The 23,574-nt window shown below is 38.7% G+C and overlaps 1 protein-coding gene across 1 annotated transcript; it reads right to left on the minus strand.

Moving 5' to 3' along the window:
- Positions 1 to 1,438: 1,438 nt before the first annotated feature.
- Positions 1,439 to 23,376, minus strand: jazf1b (JAZF zinc finger 1b). Its single transcript, XM_039694527.2, has 5 exons — positions 23,133 to 23,376; positions 9,440 to 9,512; positions 6,103 to 6,299; positions 5,115 to 5,284; positions 1,439 to 1,760 (listed from the first exon to the last, which is right to left on the minus strand). The coding sequence occupies exons 1-5, from the start codon at positions 23,245 to 23,247 to the stop codon at positions 1,584 to 1,586; spliced, it is 732 nt and encodes a 243-aa protein (XP_039550461.1). The 5' UTR covers positions 23,248 to 23,376; the 3' UTR covers positions 1,439 to 1,583.
- Between the last annotated feature and the right edge of the window lie 198 nt (positions 23,377 to 23,574).

Genomic DNA, 23,574 nt, shown 5'->3' on the forward strand with positions numbered 1-23,574 from the left:
CACCAGTTCCAAAACAACCACTGGTGTCTGACTTCATTACATGTAGGAACATTGTTGTCCAGAAACTTAAGAAAATATAATTTAAATCACTCACAATGAGACAATACATTAAGTACACAATATATCAAATACTTCCCTCTATACTGGCAGTGTAATACTGTTACAAAGTTGCATCTAAACCGACACTGCAATTCCAACAACATTAACGTCCATGCAGTGATGTCATAATGAGTGATTGGCAGGCCCTGATCTGGCTGTGATCGCTGTGAAGTCCAAAAGTACCTTTCCGATTCAATGTTCGAGAATCTTTGGGTTGGCTGTAACTATACATCTTCCCAATAAAAAAGGTCACACGGACAACTCCAGAGACGAGCCAGAATCAGGGTCGACGGACAATCTGAATCACTTGGCTACACATATACTGTACTGGAATGCTGTGGTGTACCACAATTCAAGGCAACCAGTTTCAATAATCTCACAACTAACAAGCACACTGGAGGTATAGCAAAAGAATGGATTCCCTTAGCTAGAAAGAAAAAGAAGAAAAACCTTAGAAGCAGAAACCTCCAAAGTGCCACATCAGTCCTTTGAATTTCGCAGCTGATTTGCAGGCAACATTCTGCAGCATCAGACTTCTTGGCAATACAAAATGCCCTAAACAAGTTGGCAACTGGTCACTACAAAGTGCTTTATGTTCTTCACCAGATCTCCTAAAGATCACTGTGGAGTTCCAGAACGCTCTAGAACACTCCGGCCACAGCGGACCCGGGAAGCGTGTAACAGCTTACTCTAAAATACTAAGAAGTCGGGCAGGATTATGGTTGTGAAATGCTGGTGATTTGTCACCTGAGAGTCATTTGGTGCTTTTCTGAGATTAACCGAAAAAAACAACTGCACATCCATAATCAATCCATCTCTGAAGTTCGGATGAAAATATACAAAATCAAAATCAAACTTAGGAAATAAAGTATAGAATCTAGATCTGACTATGAACACTTATAGAATATAGTATATACACAATCTGTAGCTATGAATGTTGCTTATATAGGGGTAGATATCGTTACATTACAAACATTCAGACTTTTCGAGGGTTTCCTATCTCACGGTTTCAAGTCACAGACGTCACGTCAAATCCTTGTCTTCCGTCTCCTCGTCTCCTTTCCAAACATATCATAAGCACCTTGCATAAAAAATAATAGCGAATGTGCAAAAATACAAAACTGAAGATACAAAGAAGCAATAGAAATAATACAAAATGAACAAAAAAGTAAAGCATGCAATTCAGAGTGTAGTGTTTTGAAGGATTGGTTGGATCAAATCCTCCTCATGGAGGTTCGGAATGATACAGGGAGTCTTCCCTGAGGAAGAGGAATATAAAAAGATGAAAGTTTCCTCCTCATGAGGAGTGGAATGAACAGGGGAAAAGGCTTGAAAAAAAAAATACAGACAAAAAGGTCCTCGAGACAAATCTTTTTGGGATGTCCTCCAAAACTCTGCGGACGAGACGGATGGAAGTTAACGGACAGCCACGGCTGCTGGTGCGGATGGATTTGGAGTGGTTCTGTGTGTGATGTTGGCACTCTTTACTGCTGCATCTTGCGGATGATGTCGGCAGAGACGGGTGGGTGGAAGTTGATGGTGTGGTGTCGAAGCCCCTGAGAGCTTTTGTAACTTTTACCACACCGGCACTTAAAGGGCTTGCGAACGCGGATTTGAGTGCGGTGGCCGTTCTTGGCGTGGTACTTGATACCATTCACATTCTGCAAAAGAGAAAAGCACAAAACAGACAATCATCCACTATCCACAACAGATAGTCACCATAATTGACCACAGGAAAAATTCAACAATTCACTGATGCTTTTTGATTGACCCACAAAACTGTATCTATAATAGAAACACTACCAATCACAGGTGTGAGGTCAGTAAGAATTTTTAAATAAAGTAATATCTCTAATAAAATAAGTGATAGCAAAGACAATGTTACAAAGGATTTCTAATTCAAATAAATTCTGTTTTTTTAAACTTTCTATTCGCCAATTAATACTGAAAAAAGGTATCAGTTTACACAAAAGTATTAAGCAGCACAACACTGATGATAATAAATATTTCCTGAGCACCAAATCAGCATATTAAAATGATTTCTGAAGGATCATTTGACATTGAAGAGAAAATATAGCTTTTTCCAAAAAAATACATGTTAAAATATATTACAATTAATACTGTAAAAACTGTTATATCACATCTAACATAAAATTGTGTGTGTGTATTTGTACATACATTATATACACATGGACACAGACACACATATACAAACTTTTAAGTCATTAATCGTAATTCAAAATCGTAAAATAGATGGTAGTGGTTCTAAACTATTACACAATATTAATGTTTTTATTGTAATTTACTGTATTGATTTCTTTGAAAAGCATTGAACAAATCTAGTTCCAAATTGTAGTAGAGGTCGACCGATATGTTTTTTTTCACGCCGATGCCGATTTTTTGAAATCCGGGTCGGCTGATGGCCGATTAATGCTGCCGATTTATTTTGGCCGATATTTGCTTGGTTTTTAACCTCTATTTGAAAGATAAAATGTAAAAGAAATGATAATTACTTAACATAGACAAACTTTCTCAACAAAAACATTTTATCCTCTCAAAAAAATGTCCTGAAACATGTATTTTTGGTTTGTTTTGTTTGTTGACGGACAAAGACAAATGGACATAACCTAAATATCACAAAAAGGACAAAAAAAAAAAAACTTTAAATGATTCAATTTTTATATATATATAAGATTTATTGTATTTTATTTTATTTAACTTCTAACAATAACGTATTTCACAAGTAATTTGCTGTTGAACGACAAAAACAAACACCAGATGGGAAAATGATATTTTACAAAAACTTTAAATGCACCACAACGCACCATCTGTCTGTTGTTCTTCAGACAACGGCATCCCGCTGTTGGACCTTTTAGTCCACAGTGAAATACAGTCACACTTTACACTGTTTGGCCAGTGTGTACTTGGATATTGGCCGATGCGGGTTATGTTAAAAAATGCCAAAAATCGTCCGATTAATCGACCGACCGATTATTCGGTCTACCTCTAAAGTGCAGTGTATAAAAACATATAATTGAACATTAGCGTAGCTGGGTTTAGGCTAAGCTAGCAAGCTAATTGGTTAGCAGCATGTAGGATTTCTAATCAGGAAAGGAAAAGCGTATCCATCAAAAGTTCTTTCAGCCAATGGAATGATTTTGAGGTCCAAGGCAAACTCAGTTAGGGACTGTAAGCAGCAAATGTGCTCTATGTGCCGTTTTCATGAACAATTCTGTCAGTCCCTATCTGGAACAGAGCAAACATCCAATTCAATTATCACCAGTTTTCAATTCTGTATTGATATTATAACATATAGTTATCAACAAAATGACGCGTGACTAAAAATGCCCTTTAATAATTCCAGACATATAAACCATCCAGTGTTGTGTGAAATCATGAAGGAAACCGTCAGCTGTTTGACAGAACCCGAATAAAGCCACATCTGAACAGGCTGTCATCATGCGTTTCCTCGGCCTGAATGCAGCTCTCGCAGGCTGTACATCATTTATCTCAGCAGCCAGAACCAGATGGCAGTGGAAAATCTCATAAAACACACAGGCCTTGCAGTGGACTGCATGTATGTCTTTAAAATGTATGTCAAGCTACCAGTCTTGCCCACATTACAGCTCTTAGTGTTAATAAATTCTTTGACGGCTAAACAATGAGAGGCCAGCATTCACTGTTTGATCACATTTGTGCCACTGGTGATCGGTATTGTTAATGGACACATGTGTGCTGTAAACTTGCTTTTTAGAGAATGAAAACCTCAATAAACTTGTTTAAATAATGGTGGCAATACATTTATCTTCATATATATATATATATCTTGAATCTGATCGGTTGACAAACGCTCTAAGTCTAAGGTCTGCAATTATTTCAGGGAAACATGGCTAAAGTAGTTCCAGTTTGACCGCATTACACTTCCAAATCGCTTCGCCAAATGATTTCATTTATTTCAAAGGCCTACAACAGCCCACAATGACACAGACCTAGCAAATAAATACAGTAAACAATAGGATAAAAACGACAAAATTATTTCCATGTTTTTTTGCCACAAAATAACATTTTATCATGCACGGAAAGCACATATTCTCTTTCTCCCACTCAAATGCACACACATACAGTACGGTCACGGAACTGAAACGTGTTGTCAGCGCTACTCTGATGATTTTAATCGATAAAATAGTTTAGCAACGTAAAAGCTACATGATATTTCTCACAAGCAAGGTAATAACGGCGCTATTCTTGGAGCAGATAAACTTACATGTAAACTATTAGAAGAGATGCTGATGTTAAACACTGTTGAGACATGCACAGGCTCAGGTAATTCACACACGCTTAGGCCGTGTGTCCACCAAAGCGTTTTTAGCCAGCTGAAAACGCTAGACGCTCTGCTGAAGACGCCGTGCTTTGGGCGCTTGAGAGCGTTTTGGCAGCGCAGCGTTTTTTACGTTGAGACGTTTCGTTGCTATGATACAGAATATCCGCAGCAGTTTGAATGTTGTGACAGTTGGTCGGTGTGGTATTAGTCCCGCCCCTCCTCCACTGTGATTGGACGGCTGGGTAAAATGTGACAGAGATGAGCGCTGCGTTTTATCTAAAGTTGAACATTTTTCAACTCCCAGCGACAAGTAAAAAACGCCGGGCGCTTCAGCGTGGAAGTTACGCTCATGGCGTTTAAAAAACGCGGCGCTTCCATTGAAAACAATTGAAAACATACGCCAGGCGCGTGGAAAAAGCTTTGGTGGACACACGGCCTTAATCTCTCTCCCTCTAATAACTGCTATCAGAGGCTAAACCTCAGTTTCTAGCTCTAAAATGACATTTTGGAATTAGCAATGGAGGCTTGGGATGAGATGCATAAGAAATAAGTCCTACACACAAGAGTGTTTTAAGAACAAAACCCTGACAAATGTCCTGAACAATACGTTTTTTTTTTTTTTTTTGTCAGTTATCAGGATTTCTCTAGTCTTGAAGATCATTCACTTGAACCTATGTCCTTTAAGTCCTTTTACCTTGTATCTCTTTTTGCATCCAGGCACGGGACATGCGAAGGGTTTCTCATCACCGCCATTCATGCACATGGAACTGAGGATGGATTCAGAGCTAATGGCACTTTCGGTGGTCCATGACTCGTCACTGTCGGACTCGTCGTATTCTGCTTCCTCCTCATCGTACTCGCTGCCTGAGAGCACATAGCAAGGAATCATTTAGTAATTGATCATGTTATGGAACAGTCAATGCTTCAAAACTTATCAGGCCACATTTTTAACCACTGCACCACCAGAACCAGAAAACAGCATTTCCCATCAGCCACCACAGCGCAACTACAAAAACTTTAAAGTCGGCATGAAACAGAAATGGTCTCATCTTCCATATTGTGACGTATATCAGAGTGAAAAGGCTTCTAGAAGAAAAAGTAAATATTTTATCCATCAAGAATTGAATGGATGGTTGTGCTTTGCTATTGCTGTGTTCTCATGCGAGTGACAGGTTGTCCCGCCCTTGTGCCAGTAAACATGTGATTTCATTTTTTTAAGGGTAAACTGGTACAGTAATCTTTCTCACAGTCCTCATCAGAATACTGTGCCCAGCCAGCAAAGCATTTGCATTTTATGAGAAAGAGTCTGGAAAGCATAAGAAGGTCTAAGAAGGTTAACACACAGTAATAGTATGATACCAGTAATTTGGAGACTATTCAGTTTGTGTTCCAAACCCACACAAATAAAATGCCCAAAACATCTAATTGTGGGAGAGAGAGCACATGTTGCTCCAGAGAAGGCCATGGGAAACAGCAGCTATGAAAAAAAAAACAGTGTGCGACTCAGATTGTGATTATTTTATTATCTATTACAAGAGAACATCAAACAAGCATGGCAGGTTTAATGCAGTTATTACCCAAAATTCATCTGTCTAGGAAACATAATAAGCATTCACCAAACAGAGCACATAAAAAGCCGTTACAGATAATGTGTGCGTGTGTCATGTGTTTGATGGGACTACCTGTGGGGGTGCTACTCCTGAATGAAGATGAGGGCGTGATGGGCGGGGTCACGGGTGGGGTGAGGTTACCGCTGTTGTGGCGGGGGGGCGTGGCTACGCTATTGCGTGAAAGGCTGCCGGTCAGTGAGAGTGACAGCTTTGGCTGAACTTTCTTCTTCAGAGATTCATGCTCCCGCCGTGCTGCGTCCGTCATAAACCTAGAGAGAGAAGTGAACGTTATTATTAAAAAAAGGAATGTATTTAAAGGTGCACTGTGTAATTTTTAGCTGCATCTAGTGGTGAGGTTCTGAATTGCGACTAACAGAAGTTACGGTGGCCGCGTCTGAGATAGCAAAGTAGCCATGCGATGAGGTTATTGACAAAGATAACGCCAGTGTTTCTTGAAACCGGGCTATCACTAATGATTATTTTGTTAATCGAGTAATCAGATCATTTTTTTGTGTGGTAATAAAAATAGACCTAAGTGAACAATAGACTTTAAAATGACTTGAAATACATATAACAAGGCGGAAAATTATCAAAAGCATATAATCGCTTTACCTGTAGTGCATGTTTATTTAATTCAATCGCAGCTTTTGTGATTTCACAATAGCACTGCTATATTATAATTTTTAAAGGGATACTCCACTTTTTTTTGGAAATAGGCTCATTTTACCATTCCCCCGGAGTTAAACAGTTGGGTTTTACCGTTTTCAAATGCATTCAGCCGATTTTCTGATATTTAGAAGAATATCTGTAACCAGACAGTTTCTGGTCCCATTGACTTCCAAGTCAATGAGACCAGAAACTGTCTGGTTACTGATATTCTTCTAAATATCAGAAAATCGGCTGAATGCATTTGAAAACGGTAAAACCCAACTGTTTAACTCTGGGGGAATGGTAAAATGAGCCTATTTCCAAAAAAAAGTGGAGTATCCCTTTAAGTGGTTTTAATATGCTGATATCACCAGACAGCTTTTCACCTCCATGAGAAATATCGTCACATTTTAATATTGTGGCACTATATCTTGTCACACCACTAGTTTTTACTGTATTTAAGATCAAATAAATGCAGCCTTGGTTGGCATCAGAGTCTTTTTTCAAAAACATTGACAAATCGTTCAAATCTGAAACTTTTGAATAGTAGTGTAAATGTCTCAGACGGGCGTCCTTGCTGTTAGACTGGAAGAGTCTGTTTCAAGTTAAAACCGTTCTTGGTTCAACTTTAATAAACATGTCTTAAGACATCTGCATTCTGTTCCATTCGATCAGCTGCATTCATCTGTGTCTGAATGCAAGAACTTGTTCTGTGAGCAACGACCCACAATTCTTTCCAACAAGTGATGTACTGTGTCCATATACAATAGGAACATAAAGTTAAAATGAAATATTTTCTCTCAATTCCAAAATACTGGTACAACCTGCTACAGCTTTCTTCAATACAAATGAACCATCTGTCATATACACTCACCTAAAGGATTATTAGGAACACCATACTAATACTGTGTTTGACCCGCTTTCACCTTCAGAACTGCCTTAATTCTACGTGGCATTGATTCAACAAGGTGCTGAAAGCATTCTTTAGAAATGTTGGCCCATATTGATAGGATAGCATCTTGCAGTTGATGGAGATTTGTGGGATGCACATCCAGGGCACGAAGCTCCCGTTCCACCACATCCCAAAGATGCTCTATTGGGTTGAGATCTGGTGACTGTGGGGGCCATTTTAGTACGGTGAACTCATTGTGATGTTCAAGAATCCAATTTGAAATGATTCAAGCTTTGTGACATTATCCTGGTGGAAGTAGCCATCAGTGGATGGGTACATGGTGGCCATAAAGGGATGAACATGGTTAGACACAATGCTCAGGTAGGCCGTGGCATTTAAACGATGCCCAATTGGCACTAAGGGGCCTAAAGTGTGGCAAGAAAACATCCCCCACACCATTACACCACCACCACCAGCCTGCACAGTGGTAACACGGCATGATGGATCCATGTTCTCATTCTGTTTACGCCAAATTCTGACTCTACCATCTGAATGTCTCAACAGAAATTGAGACTCATCAGACCAGGCAACATTTTTCCAGTCTTCAACTGTCCAATTTTGCTTTTTCCTATTTGTAGTGGAGATGAGTGGTGCCCGGTTGGGTCTTCTGCTGTTGTAGCCCATCAAGGTTTTGTGTGTTGTGGCTTCACAAATGCTTTGCTGCATACCTTGGTTGTAACAAGTGGTTATGTCAGTCAAAGTTGAAATAATGATAAATTATTCTTTCTTAATGATAAATTGAACAGGTGTTCCTAATAATCCTTTAGGTGAGTTTTGTTGTGATTCAGCTGATTTAATGGGGTCTAAAATCCATCTCATAACACCTTGTTTGCTCCAAGTTATTTTGTTGCATTATAATACTGTCAGTAAATTTTTGTATTTAAGCATAAATGTTCACACAAATATTATTAAGGCAGGTGTGGAATTAACAGATTACCATTAGAAGCCAACTTAAAGCAGTAATACAAGGAAAAAAGTGTCTCCATTACGCAAGAATTTCCACCACCATTCAGACTATTAAAGCTGTTTTTAACACTGGAGCTCTGAGTATTCCTACACAAACCACATTCAACTGAGTTGAGTGGAACTGAGTGTATATGAAGAGAATTTGGGTGCTGGTTTGAAGTTCATTATAGCTTCATAAACTGACCTTAGCGGATGTAGTGGAGACTTGACCACACGGCCATTTCCCAGAAAATACAGAATCCCATTAAGAAAAATGTTAGACTGCTCCCATATATGATGACGGGAATCATCTTTGTTATTTGGCTGCTTAACAGTAAGTTTCAAGGTTGAAAAACCCAATTACTACAAATTAGTAAAGTCTATTAATTAACTGATTAATCAAATTTTTTTCTATATGTAACATTTTTAATGCTTTTTAATATTTTAATGCACACCATTTCATACTATGTTTTATCTTTACATTTGTATTTTGTTCATAAAACATGTTTATGTTTTTCCAAAATAAATTTTATACATTGTGGACAATAAAGCACAAAAAATAATCCAAATAAAATTTGGCGTTTGTCAAAAAATACAATATTTATTAGGAATTTGACTCTATTGTAACTCTGTTAGTAAGCGTTCTAAAGGGAAAATGAAAATTCTCTTTATCTATGAAATATGAAATAAAAATACACAACTTTTACATATGTGTAAATATATATATATATATATATATATGTATGCATGCATGTTTATGTATCTGTGTGTGCATAATGTATATATATGTACATTCATGTGTAATTATATTTCTCTTATATACAGTATATATTGATAATACCATATATAGGCATAGTACTGTACCTGTTAATGTAGCTGAGGGCGACGTATGTGGGCTGCTGCAGTTCCTGTTTCTCCAACACACGAGGATCTGTATCTAAACCAAACAGAGAGATAAATAATTCACAACTAGACTGACACGGATAAAAACAAACACACCACAAAAGAACAAACAAGAGCACTTTGAGGCTTTTTGGTTTTCAGTGTAGCCTACCATGAAAATATATGTGAACAACATTCACAAAAAGCATAAAACTCTTCATGTGACAGCACTGTTTACCTGTTTGAATCTGTGTCACTCACCCCAGAGTCATTTTGTGGCATCAAGAGTCAGTGAGTTTATGGAAGCTTACGTGTCATTGCCAGAATGAAGCTATTACTCACTTTATTGTTAAAGTCATTGACTTTCAAACTCAATACTAGATTCTGCCACACAACATGTCCACAATCACTTGCAGATGGCAATTAGCTCCATTAATCAAGTTTTTTTCATTAAACTCTGCTTAGCGGCAGAATAAATCAGCGTTTCCCAGAGCGTATGCATGAGAGAGAGACTGGACTGGGCTATGAAGAGCGTATCCAATAGCTGTTTGGTAAAACTTAAGACAGCCATTTGGTTAGTGTCACACCACACTCAACTAGCTCTCTGCCTGCCATTCCTCCCAGATGTGCTCATTTTCTGCACTCCAGGGCCACCCAGATCCACCTCCAACTGGATCCAAATGCCCAAAGGGGAAAGATAGATTTTGTCTTGGTTTTAGTTATGAATACTGAAGAGTCGACTTTAAAAACAATGATATCTGCTGTTTTGGGTCTGTTCTGTCAAAACGGCCTCTTTATTATGTGGTCAATGCTCTCACGAAGCGTCCCTGCCTGATGCTCCACTGTGGACTACGCTGCCACCTTGTGGCGAATGTGTATAATACAATTATTTCTTCAAACATTCTAGGTTAAGTAAGTACACTGGCTTGTCATTATTTTAAGATTCCATTCGAACACATTGCCCAGCTAAAACGTCACCAAACTGCGTTCCATTGCCTACAAGAGCAAAAATCCGCTTAACGTCCCTTCTGTGGTCGGCGGTGCCCGCATACCAGCGGCTCTGCCAGGGTAGGCTAATGTTTTTCAGATGCCTGTCTCTTAGGGCATTCTCCAACACCATTAACCGCAAGCATTGCCAAAACACGGTTTCATCTAATGAGCCTCCCCTGAGCACCCCCGTGATGCGTCTCAATGCCTCTTTTTATGCTTCTGCTGTGAGTAAACATTTCTTTCTGCCCCGTTTAACCCGAACCATATTTGTCTCAGCTCCCCGACACCATGCGGCACCCCGGCGTGTGAGACCTGCGATTCCGGCCAGCATGGCATCACACATACCGTGGCTCTGCCCTGCCTGTCACCTCATAATTAGCTACGCAGGCATAGACATGCCACCTGGTTGTTGTGCAACGGTTTTTAAAGTTTTAAAGAATTTGTGGGTAAAGGTTCAGTCACACTCACACAAATGTTCGGCACGAATATTTGATCAGATCTCGCATTAAATTTGTCTGTTCAGTTATGTGCCCTTTTTAATCTATTTTCAAGACAACTTCGCCTACCACTTGCTGCCACACCTCTAATGACGTATTTACTGGCGCGAGGGCGGGAAAACCTGTCACTCACATGACATCACTGCAAAAGAGTGCAACCCGCCCACTTTTTCCATTCATTTTTCAAAACCGTTAAAAAGTTAAAAGCCATGAATCATGTCAATCAGCTACAAGGTGAATCATGACACTTTGATTTTGAGCAAAACATTTTTTTTTTAACATTTATCAACTCAATTATGTCATTAGCAGTGCTTCATTGGAGTGGGCGGAGCTAGAGAGCTATTTAGACTTTCTGATTGGTTTAATTCTGTACAGCATCATGGGTAATGTATTTTTTTAACATGATTATACAAAAAAAGCTGAAATAAAGCAGTTAGATGAATTCAGCAGAGGCAAATGCTATGAGGTGCAGTGTGTGACTTTTAGCGACATCTAAGCGGTTCGGTAGCGAGTTCCACTATTAGGGCTCGTCGTCTGAGACAGCAGAGAATAGTCAGAGTAAGCCAAGAGTTTAACCTTTAACAACCTCGTAGCTCACATAAGGTTAATAAGTTATCGATCAAAGTCAATTTCCTTATGGAGAAAATGTGTTTTTACTTCAGGAACCCAACTGATCCACTCTAAAGCAAAATACAACCATTCAACTCATCAACTTCCGATTAACAAAATCTTTTTTTTATGTTTGAGAAGATGTTTCATTTTCAAATTTGTACAATTCCATTCATGTTTTTGTACATTTGTACATACATTTATATTCTGTTTATGCCCCATTTTCTTCCCTAAAAGTTTTATAAATTTAAGTTTTTTTTTTCATGAGATAGAGAACTGGGTAACTTTCCGATCAAGAAAACATGAGGTGGTCATTTTGTCATAAAATGTGAATTGTCCAAAAACATGATGCTTCATTGTACAGCACAGACGATGGCATTATATGGGCCAGTGTGGGGTTGGTTTCGGTCGGCATTTGAAAGCTAGAGTTCTTGGAGTGCAGGTAGGATGTAGGTGTGTCGTTCCGTCTCAGTTCATTGTTTAAAGCTTTCAGCTCGGCCCGCACCTCAGCTAAAGTGTTTCATTAGCATTGATTTAACTACTGTGAGAAGACCCCACAGCTTTCTGCCATACACACACACACACACACACACACACACACATTATTAGTCTCCGCACTGTTCCTATGCCAAGATAAAGGAGTTTTGTGCATGTGCATATGACCCGTGCAGGCAAAAAGCCCCTGAAGAGGCGAAACAAGAAGACCTGCATATAGTCACACACACATGGATCAATCCACACACACACACTCCGTAAATCACACATAGGATTGGCAAGGTTCCTTAGGGCCTGAATTCACTAAGGGGCCCCAGAGCTGCTGCCTACCAGAGACCCATTACGGGGAGAGGTGGTCCACAAGTACACAAACAGGTGGTCTACCATGGTGGTCTCTCTCTCACACACACATACACATTATTTCACTAAGACCAGGAACACTTTCAGAGGTTGAATAGATCTACAGACAGTTTGGCCAATTAGGCTAACAATTTCATCTGACAATCTCAAACAGTCTTAGTTCCAACTTCAAAATCAACTGACAACCTTACTCACAGATAAGCATTTGCTTACAACAGTGAATTTAAAGGGACAGTTCACCCAAAATTTAAATTCTGTCATCATTTACTGAGTTTAACCTCGTGTCATATTCCAAACCTGTACGACTTACTTTCTTTTATGGAACAAGAAATAACACTTTTATTGTATCATATTGTATTATACCATATTCTATTAAAAAAAAAAAAACTGAAGAAAAGAAAAAAAAAAGAAAAAAAAACGTGTTCCCCGGAGAAAGAAAGTAAATCTGGTTTGGAACAACGGAGGAAAATTATGACAGAATCAGACAGAATTTTTGGGTGAACTGCCCCTTTAATTGTTAACAAAATTGGTGAATACTTATTTTACACATCTCAGTTGTCATCATAAAGTTGTATTACATAATATATATCTGCATTATATATAATAGTATTAAAATGGACATTGGTCACCCTACTCTCTAGATATCTGTATACTGCCCATTAAAATAAACAAGCATATTACCAGCAATAAGATTATCTGAGTTTTGAGTTAATGAGATTTAAATATGACAATCAGTGTGATTTATTGATAATAAATCGATAATTATTTTCATGTTCTGGGTCATAACAGACAATATTGAAAAATTCTATATTTACAGTAGTAAAATTAATTTTCATTTGGAGATTTGCTAAAAATTACATTCACCAATTTTTATAAATTCTATAAAAAATACCCCAATGTAAAAATATTAAGCACAATTAAATGTCCAACGCTGAACAAAACCTTTAAAAATCCCCAATATCAGCATACGGCGATAACCATATATCATACATAACTTATTTAAAGTAAAAACACATGTGAGAGTGGCACTATTTTCAGAATTTCTTGGAATTCATAGTGTAGTTGTGTGAATTTGTGTTTGTTTAATCTTTCGGAAATCGCCCCTATACCCTTAAATAGGGCACAATTTGAGGGAACAACCATTTATGGTTGTGTCCAAAAACCACAGTGGACGTTATTGAGTGCACTCATTCAATCCCACAATGCACCTCAATAACAAATGCACAACAGATGTTCGCTCAAAGGCTAGAAAATACCCATAATGCACTGTGAGTCACGCGCCCAATGAATTCCCACGTCTGACCAAAAGATGTAGCCGACAGCTGAATCATCCATCCATCCATTTTACAAACTGCTGGTCCAATGTGGCTAAAGCGTAATATCATACAGACATAAATTCCTTTTTAATTTATTATTGTTTAATTGTGGTTTATACATGCTAGTTTCCATGACAGAGTTCAGGATAAATATTTTAATTACAACTGGGCTAAATATTTTAATTACGGCAGGGCTTTCGGCGCACTCAGAGTCCGAATTCACTCACTCGTTGTCATTCACTCCTATACTGTGAACTATATTGGTTGAGTAATGTAAGAAATAGTGAATGGCGATTCAGACACAAGCTAGTCAACAGTGTATTCTCCACTCTTTTTCCCCACCCACAATCCTCTTTTTACTCTACCAGACACATTAGGTATCATGAGCATAAAAAGAGTAGTTCACTTTAAATAACTTTTGCTGATAATTTACTCACCCCCATGTCATCCAAGATATCCATGTCATTCTTTCTTCAGTCGAAAAGAAATTAAGGTTTTTGAACGTTCAGGATTTTTCTCCATATAATGGACTTCAATAGGAACCAAACGGTTCAAGGTCCAAAAGACAGTTCAAGTCATGCATCTTCGTGACTCTCCTGTTCGAACTCGTTTATCAGAATGAACAAATCTTTTTTCGTGTCAATTGGTTCGAAATCAACTCGGAAAAAGATTAGTTCATTCTGATAAACGAGTTCGAACAGGAGAGTCACGAACGCGCATCACAGAACAGAGCAAGGCGACCATTTGACCGTATAAAACTTAAACTTTGTTATTTATTTTGGAAATGACCGATTGTTTCGCTTGATAAGACCCTTATTCATCAGTTTGCACTGAAACTGTCTTTTGGTTCCCATTGAAGTCCATTATATGGAGAAAAATCCTGGAATGTTTTCATCAAAAACCTTAATTTCTTTTCGACTGAAGAAAGAATGACATGGACATCTTGGATGAAATGGGGGTGAGTAAATTATCAGCAAAAGTTTTTTTTTTAAAAGTGAACTACTTCAATATTGTTGTCAATATTGAAATATATTACAATGTGACTAAGATAGAATGATTATTACCTAATAAAACATGGAAAGATAAATCATGATCGATTACAAAAACTCCAAGAACACTAGTAGTTGACGCTATGTAACCTGTTGTCATTCAGAATCAGAAGATACATTATTTAGCTGCTTCTATGTGCATGGGTGGTCTCGTACGTGTGAAGATCACAACACACAGACAGACACACACTTTCTAAATCAGCGGCAGCCCCCCGCCATGGTTAATCCAGGTAATATCAGCTCTTCCTGTCATTAGCTGGCCTGCGCTGGGTTTGGATGGAGGGCTGGGAGGGAACAGGGGGTGTTGGTTTGAGGTAATTAGGTTCACCAGGTGCAGCTCTGGGAGCACCAGTCACCGCTGCTCAAATTTATTATTTCCGTTGAGATTTTTTTTCTTCGTAGGCCATTTCAGGAGCCCTCAGTGTAGTGAACTCAGAGAGGTTCATTGTTCAGAGACCTGAGATCACTCCTGTAGAGCTGACATCTTGAAAGCAGAAGACCTTGGCAGGGTTACTAGTCAACCAAAACTGAAATCTTAAATAAAAATAAATAAATAAGAAGAAAAACACTGGACCTCTGTCCAACAGGACGAAGCTAAAGTTTTGAAAGCCAGATGTTTCAGAAAAGGTGGCATTTAAAAAAAAAAAGAGCTAAACTGCATTCTTTATGATAGTCTCCGATCAACAGGAGGATCAACACTGTAGTCAAAATTATTCTGAGTGCTGTTACCCTTTCAACTTCCGAAATCAACTCAACGTCATATTAACACTTTTAATGTGAACCCCTCAGAGGCCAAGGCCTGCCAGTTTTAAATTCACAATTTTAAGAGCAGGAAGTCGAAAAAGAATCGCATAAATTGTCACATCCAGCAATAGCCTCGAAGGGATCTCTTGAAGGACACGTTGCTTACAGAACCCACACCAAGAAGGACGAACAGTAAAAGTTTTAAGCACACCCCGTCTTCTCTTTCCCCGTATTTACATCGTTGCCTTCGTAACGTATAACAATCAAACCCTAGAGAGCGTGGCAACCACAAACTAGAATTTGCTTGAAGACGGAGGAAAATTCGAAGGTGATAAAACATTACAACCTTAAAACTTCACAAGCTCATTTGTTGTAAGCAATGAGGCCTATCGGCAACATTTCTCCACCCGACCTCGCTAATCTCCACGCAGTTCCTCTGATAGCGTGCCATCGCCCCCTACTGGACGCAAGAGCACCTGTCAATGAACCCACCTCACCCGCTAGAGTGTGAGCTTTGTTCAGCCGAGCGTTAATTAAAACAGAGAATGTTTTTAGCAGCAGGTCCCCAGATGAAAAGGAAGAGAGGCCAAAATCCACCATCCCACTTTGTAATTAGGCTTGCTCCAGGCCTATGTGGGGCCATGCCAGATTTCACACCTCGCCAGGAGCAGGGCTGTGGGTGAGGGAGGGGTTTCATGGGACACTAATTGCCTCATTACTGCGTAATAAGTCACTTTAGCCACACTCTCCTTCAACTAACACCCCGGACACATGCGAGACGTGCGATCAGAGAGCAGAAGAGGCATTAAAACAAGCTCACCTCAGGTCAGCGACCTAGAGCTGATCGACCTCCATCTCATCCCATCAGAGAATGGGGCACAGCAGAGTGTTGACACATTTAGTTTAGATGTAAACATGATGGTCCTCAGGGCAATTTAACTCATAAATCCTTCATTGAAAATAAGCTAAACAAAGGCAGGCAGGCTAAGGCTATCAGTTTTCAGAACGACAGGTTTAAGAGTGCTGAGTGGAGCGGTAATGTTTTTCTAGGTCACTTTATTTTGTTAGAGCGGTGTTCTTTTGTGTTGCCGCGATTGTGGCAACTAGACATTTTGCGTGTCTTTGTAAAACATTCAGCCACAGTAATACTACAGCAAACACAAAAATGAAAATTGAAAGATGCACATTGTAATATTTGCTACTTAAAGTCACTCCCCTGTCAATAACTTTATCCCTTAATACTCATCTTTAATCACAATTACATATTTAAATGTTTTTTCCTTGAAAAAAAATATTCATGCCTTAAAATAGCTTGACTGTAACTACACCCTTGCCTAATTTAGGGTGCATTTACACAACAACGATATGCTTAAAACGGAGAAGTTTTAATTTTAAGTTTTCTGCATATAGACACCATTGTCAAAACGATACCCATTCACACGGATCCGTGAAAACGACTAAAAACGCAGTATTCTGATACCAGGCCATTAGATGGCGATAAAACACTGTAGAATAAACCTAATATGCATGTGCATGACATCATCGGTTTCAGAGATTCGTGTTTTTGTTGTTTACACAGAGACCGTTTTTCAAAAACTTGCGCTTTGAAACCCGTTTTCAAAAGTTTGCGTTTTCAGGCACCCAAAACGGCGTTTTCGTGAACACCACATTAAAAACACCACATAGACATATAAACATCACAGGGTGACTTTAAAAAAAACACTTTACACCAAAAGGAATGAACAACACTTTTGAGAAATGTCATTAGAATTAAGTTCACCCACACGGACGTATTAGTTTTCTATAAAATCGTTTTTTTTTTTCGGCTGGTCGCCCACTCATGGAAGCCACCATATTGAAAACCATGACCAACCATGTCGTGACAGACTTGTAATATATGACTTCAAATATATGTAGTAAATATATTTTTAATTTTATATTAAGATTTCAGACATAAGCAAATCAAATGATACGACAACAAACACAATATACTACATACTAAACTACAGTGGAGCCAGAGTAACGCGTTTATGATCCAACAGAACATCCTCATTACAAAACAAACAGTAAACAATTTTGAGATTAAATTCCAGGAATGTTGATGGAGAAAACATGGACAAAAAGGAACTTAAACTTAAAGGCCAAGTATGGGTAACCCATAATTAGAATTTGTCCTCTACCGTTAACCCTCCCATCTACGTAAGTCAGACTTGCTCAATGATCTCTCCCTGTGCATATCCACATTGGTTGTAATAGAGACAAGACGACTATGTGTGGAGGTTGCTTAAAGGTGCAGTGTGTGATTTTTAACAACATTTAGTGGTTCGGTTGCGAGTTTACACTAAGGGCTCAAACCACTGCTCACCCCTCCCTTTTGAAGAAGCTACGGTGGCTAAAACGGGACAAACATATCATTGTCTGAGACAGCAGAGAATATCGAGAGTAAGCCAAGAGTGTGTAACATCGTCACTGTTTCTGTACCACTGTCCATTATAAACCACATCATGGATAAAGTTTAAAAAGCCATAGTCAGGTGAGGATAAAGGGTCTTAATATAATAATAGTAATCAGCTGATTGTTTCACAAACGTAACCAGCACATTTCTCCCCAAATAGCAAACCCATAATACAGTGAGGGAGAAAAACCACATGAAAATATGTAACTATATCTTTTTCTAAAAGGGTAGTAAAAGTTTAGCTGGCTAAATATGAGCTGTTAATGTGGCTGAGCTGGTTAAAGCGTAAAGCCTTATTTAAACTCGACGTGTCCGCATGAGCCCAAAGGTGTGCGCGGCAAAAATGGCATAATTGTAACAGCGTGTGTGCCTCCGCATCCCCTAGACACCATTTACAGTACCATTTTTCTCAGATTTTTTTCTCTTTGAACTCTCTCGACTAAAAATGCTTCCAAGATCGACTTGTCGACCGCGATCGACGGGTTGGTGATTCCTGTTACATACTGTTTTGCGGAGTGCTAATCAGCTGTCTCACGAACGTAACCAGCACATTTATCCCCACATAACAAAGCCATAACACAGCGAGGGAGAAGAACTAAGTTACATGAAACAATCCAACTACTTATTGTACACCATTCACAAGGGAAAAGACACTACTCACAGTGTTTATGGCTAGCTTCTAGCTTTCTACTGCTTCTCTTTCAAGGTAGTGACGAAACACGCTCTGTTTCACTGTCGGCTATGGTAGAAACTTGACGTCACAATATGTCGACCTTCACAGAAGGAGGTGCCTGTGGTTATATAAATGTCTCATTCTAAGGTAATAAAAACATTACGGTTCATTAAGTAAATTCTTTATACACTACTGAAAACATAGTTATGGATGTCATATTGCATTTCTGTTAATAGATACTCAAATTTTTACACATTGCTCCTTTAAATGTACTTAGCATAAGGTTAATTCTGCTAAAAAGGAAAGTATTAATGTTAATTTTACCACTGACATTGGGCCGTTCGTTGGTGCCTCTCATCTACTAAGCATAGTAGTGGTCCCAATCACTAGATAAAACCTTCAGTCGCTGTTATTCCACTTCAGATCAATGTCGCGTGACTGAACGTAGGTTGTGTGGACCTCAACATAGGTTGGGCCAAGTACAGAAATTCAAAATATTACATTTTAATGTGAATATAAATTGTGCGATTTCACTGCGTCCTGTGAACTGGGTCAACTGCAGATGATTTGGAAGATATAGTATGCAAAATGTTCCCTTACTATATCTCCTGTACAATCTTTATGACCTACTTGCATGTAAAATATCTAATTTGAAAACAAGCCTTTAGCATCTGACACTTCAAACTACAGGAAGGCCTAGTTTAGATCAGACATTAAAGACCATGTTAGGGATCCACCATTATTAAAATCAACACTGATTTATCAAAATAAAGTAAAATGTATTCATTATAAAAATATAATAAGAAAAATGAATGAAATAATCAAATTAATAAAAAAATAATATAAATATCATATACAAATAATATACAAAATATGGATTGATAATGAAAAATATAATTAATCTCTAACTATAACTTATACGAGCCATTAGATGCCATAATTCTGCAAATACTTCCGCCTTACTTTAAAGTCAGCATGAAAGAGTCTTCTCATCTCTATTTGTGACATATAACCAGTGAAATGGCTTCTCGGACAAAAACAATTTTGTGGGGTGGGACTTGTTTTTGACCATTCATTAAAGGAGAACTCCGGCGCAAAATGAACCTTTAGTCTAATTACACATACCTAGTCAACCGTTATCTGAGATTTGTTTTCATGATTGCCGAATGTAAATAGTTTTATCTCTAAAAACAGTTTAGCCTATAACGCTAGTATAATGCTAGTATATAGGGCATAGAGTAATGACAAATAAAAATCGCTTGTTATTACCACTAAAAAGCCCCACACTAACACGATAGCATAACAAGGGTCCCTACATTCAAACCGAAGCATTGAGAACTTTGTCAGTGTCCGTACAGTTCAATAAGAAGATATTTTATACACACAGTAAATTTCGCGAATTCAGGAACAAGCCATCTTGGAAAAAAAGTCTCTACCAGTCGATCTACGAACGCCAAACCATGTGCACTGGTGAGATGTGAATAAGATGATAAGCTGAGCGCGAACAGTAGGCTACATGTACATATTGAAGAGAAGAAAACGGTTTGTGTTTTTGTTTCTTCTGGAAACAACGGACCATATGAGATTCTGCACAGTTCAGTGCACTTGGATCGGCGCTCGTAGATCGACTGGTAGAGACTATTTTTCGAAGATGGCTTCTTCCTGTATTCGCGAAGTTGACTGTGTGTAACATATCTTCTTATTAAACTGTATGGACACTGACAAAGTTCTCAATGCTACGGTTTGAATGTAGGGACCCTTATTATGCTACCGTGTTACTGTGGGGCTATTTTGAGCCTTGTTAGTGGTAATAACAAGCGATTTTTATTTGTCATTACTCTATGCCCTATATACTAGCATTATACTAGCGTTATAGGCTAAACTGTTTTTAGAGATAAAACTATTTACATTCGGCAATCATGAAAACAAATCTCAGATAGCGGTTGACTAGGTAACAATGTGTAATTAGACCAAAGGTTCATTTTGCGCCGGAGTTGTTCTTTAAATCAATTCATAATAAACACTGCAATATTCCATAAAAAATAATAATTGTCAATTTTGATTTGACAAACTCTGTGAGATAGCACACTAAACTTTCAAAGAGTGATGCACACATGGCAAAAATGCATTCAACTGCTAAGTCTTTGAGCTGCAGAGTGTGTATTGATGGCAGAAAGCACCTCAGGCTAAAACGGTTGACTGGACTGATGATTTCCACCAGTTCTCCTGATCTCCCTCTCACAGACCAGCTGAGCTAACAGGGAACATCAGTCACCATAGAGGAGGGGGGGGGGGGGGGTTGGTTATCTCTAGAAATCAGATTTCTCCTTACAAATCCACACAGGCTCCTGCCAGAGTCTACTGGACAGGTAGTTCACCAGCAAAGTCCAGATCCAGCACCCTTGACTGAGACATTCATCATCAGCACTATAGAGACTAGATCACAAGAAAATGAAAGATATCAAGACATCATATTGATAATGACAGACAGGTATGTAATACCCTTTTTCCGCTGTGCTCAAAGCAAACCAGCATTCCATCTCGCTATGTTTACATTTTCAGACGTCACTTAGAGGCCCTCAGTCATTTCATGTTTACTTTCGCTCTATTTCCGTGTATCTAACAGCCCAAGAACCCATTTTATTTATCACACATTTACAAGCACACATCTATACAGTTATTTCTGCATTAAGATAACCATAACACTTTATTGATTCAGCAAGGCAATACAGGGCATAAAAGGGCCTTGAGCCTACTGGATAAGAGTTCTGTAGGCTGGGATTCAAAAGGGTTTCCTGACCCCAGTGCGACCCCTGAATGACAACAAATCAGACCCTGATGACCAAGATCTGCACGTTCTGTGCAGCAATAATCGTTAAAAATGTGTGATCTCGATTCAAACACCCACACGATCTTACTCTTAAATGACAACGATTCAGCTGTGTCTATTAAACCTTTGGCAAAATCACACTGGGACATTCAGAACATCTGTGTTCGCGCACTGCCTTTGAGCCAGAGAAAGCAGTCATGTATGAAACCACTTCACAAACAGTCTTTTCAACTACACAGTATCCTTATTTCTGTCTTACAAACATTCATATTATCGCAAAAGTACTGGGATAAAAGTTTAAAGTTTGGATATATACAATGTCTACATTAGCGATCAACTGAGCAGATCTCCATTAGAAAGTAACTTAGTCTTCGCGGTTCAATGATTGTATCACATTGTTACACCAGTAGGTGGCGACAAGTGACTGTTACATTTTGATTCATCAACATCCAGTCATGAAACAAGTGAAATCTTAATGCAATAGGGTACGTATAGACATCAACGATATGCTTAAAACAAAAAATTATTTCCTCTGAGTTTTCCTCGTACAGATGTCGAAATGATCCGCGAAAACGAAAAAACAAAAAAGACTAAAAATGCAGTATATTCTTCTACCAGGTCATTAGATGGCGAAGAAAAACTACGTCATTGTTTTCAGAGATTCGTTTTTTATGAACTGTTTTCTAAAACTTGCACTTTGAAACCCGTTAAAAGCAAACCTAAAACGCTGTCCTAAACGAATGGCCAAAAACGTTTTGAAAATGGTGTCGTGTAAACAGTCCCTAAGTAGGCTAACTTTTCAACCAAATACATTCTAATTAGTTAAACATTTTTAAATATATTTCAGCATATTTTGTCTGACTTTATTTCTCACAATTATGCCTTTTTTATTTTAAAATGTGACTTATTTTAACAGTAATAAACACAATTACTTTTTTTTTTTACTCTAAGAAAATGTGTGATACTGGATTGTTGACCAGACAACTGAGAGCCATCATAGTGTTATATTTCATATAGGACATTGTAATACACCATTAATACACACAACATAATACATAGCCTAATCTGGGCATGAATTTATAAGTTAACACCTACTCGCATAGTCTGATGCTGATATGCCTCTGCTTTCTATTGTGTGCGTGTTATTATAGCCTATTAATCATTTGCATGTCCATCATGATCACTGCACATCATTATTATGACGCAAGGATCATGACCGCACGTACCCGTTACATTTAGCATTCAAGGAAGCTCTGATGGTGCATTAGTAATGTATTTAATCACTTCTGGGGGGCGTTAATCCGTATTATTCATGCGTTTAGTGTTTATGAGCTGCTCTGAGCGGGTGAGATGGATACATCTCAGCAGCAGCTCCGTGTATGGGGGCCTTGCGCAGAAAATAACATTCACATTGTAATACCACCGCTTGTGTTTACACGTTCAGACCATGTCACATTGAAGGGGCTTAACAAACCCCGAATGAGTTCAGAACTGGTGCTATCGATACCTATAAGCGCCACGAAATCGAGCAAAACACTGAAGTCCCAGCGCTTCACCACACCTAGCAACAGCGCCGCTGCGACGCAGGAAGTGAGCGAGCCGGCCATTGCTGCGCGCGCTGCAGCGGCACCGATTCTGTTTCCGCGAGCGCACTTACCGATGTGATTATCCTCGATGTGCACGATGAGCTCGGCCAGCGACTCGAAATGCAGTCCGCAGCCTCCGAACTGGCAAATGTTGGAGAAGAAGGAGGCGGCGGCGATGCCTGTCATGGTCTTTGCTACATTGAAGAGCAGCAGCACGGTGCGAGCGGAAAGGAGATCGCACGCACGCACACACCGTCAGGCAGGCAGACAACAGCAGCAGCGGCAGCAGCTGGAGCAACGCAGGAGGAGAGGGAGAGGAGGGCCCACTGACACACGTCATACCTGTTGATATGAATTACTCATAGGAATTACTACACACTAGTCCTGCTTCGTAAGAATTTGTGCTTGGACACTTCAGAATTTGTAAAAAAAAAAAAAAAAAAAAATATATATATATATATATATATATATATATATATATATATATATATATATATATATATATATTTTTTT

Source organism: Pimephales promelas, chromosome 12 (genome assembly GCF_988280905.1).
Source record: "Pimephales promelas chromosome 12, fPimPro1.hap1.1, whole genome shotgun sequence".
In the NCBI taxonomy this organism is placed as follows: domain Eukaryota; kingdom Metazoa; phylum Chordata; class Actinopteri; order Cypriniformes; family Leuciscidae; genus Pimephales; species Pimephales promelas.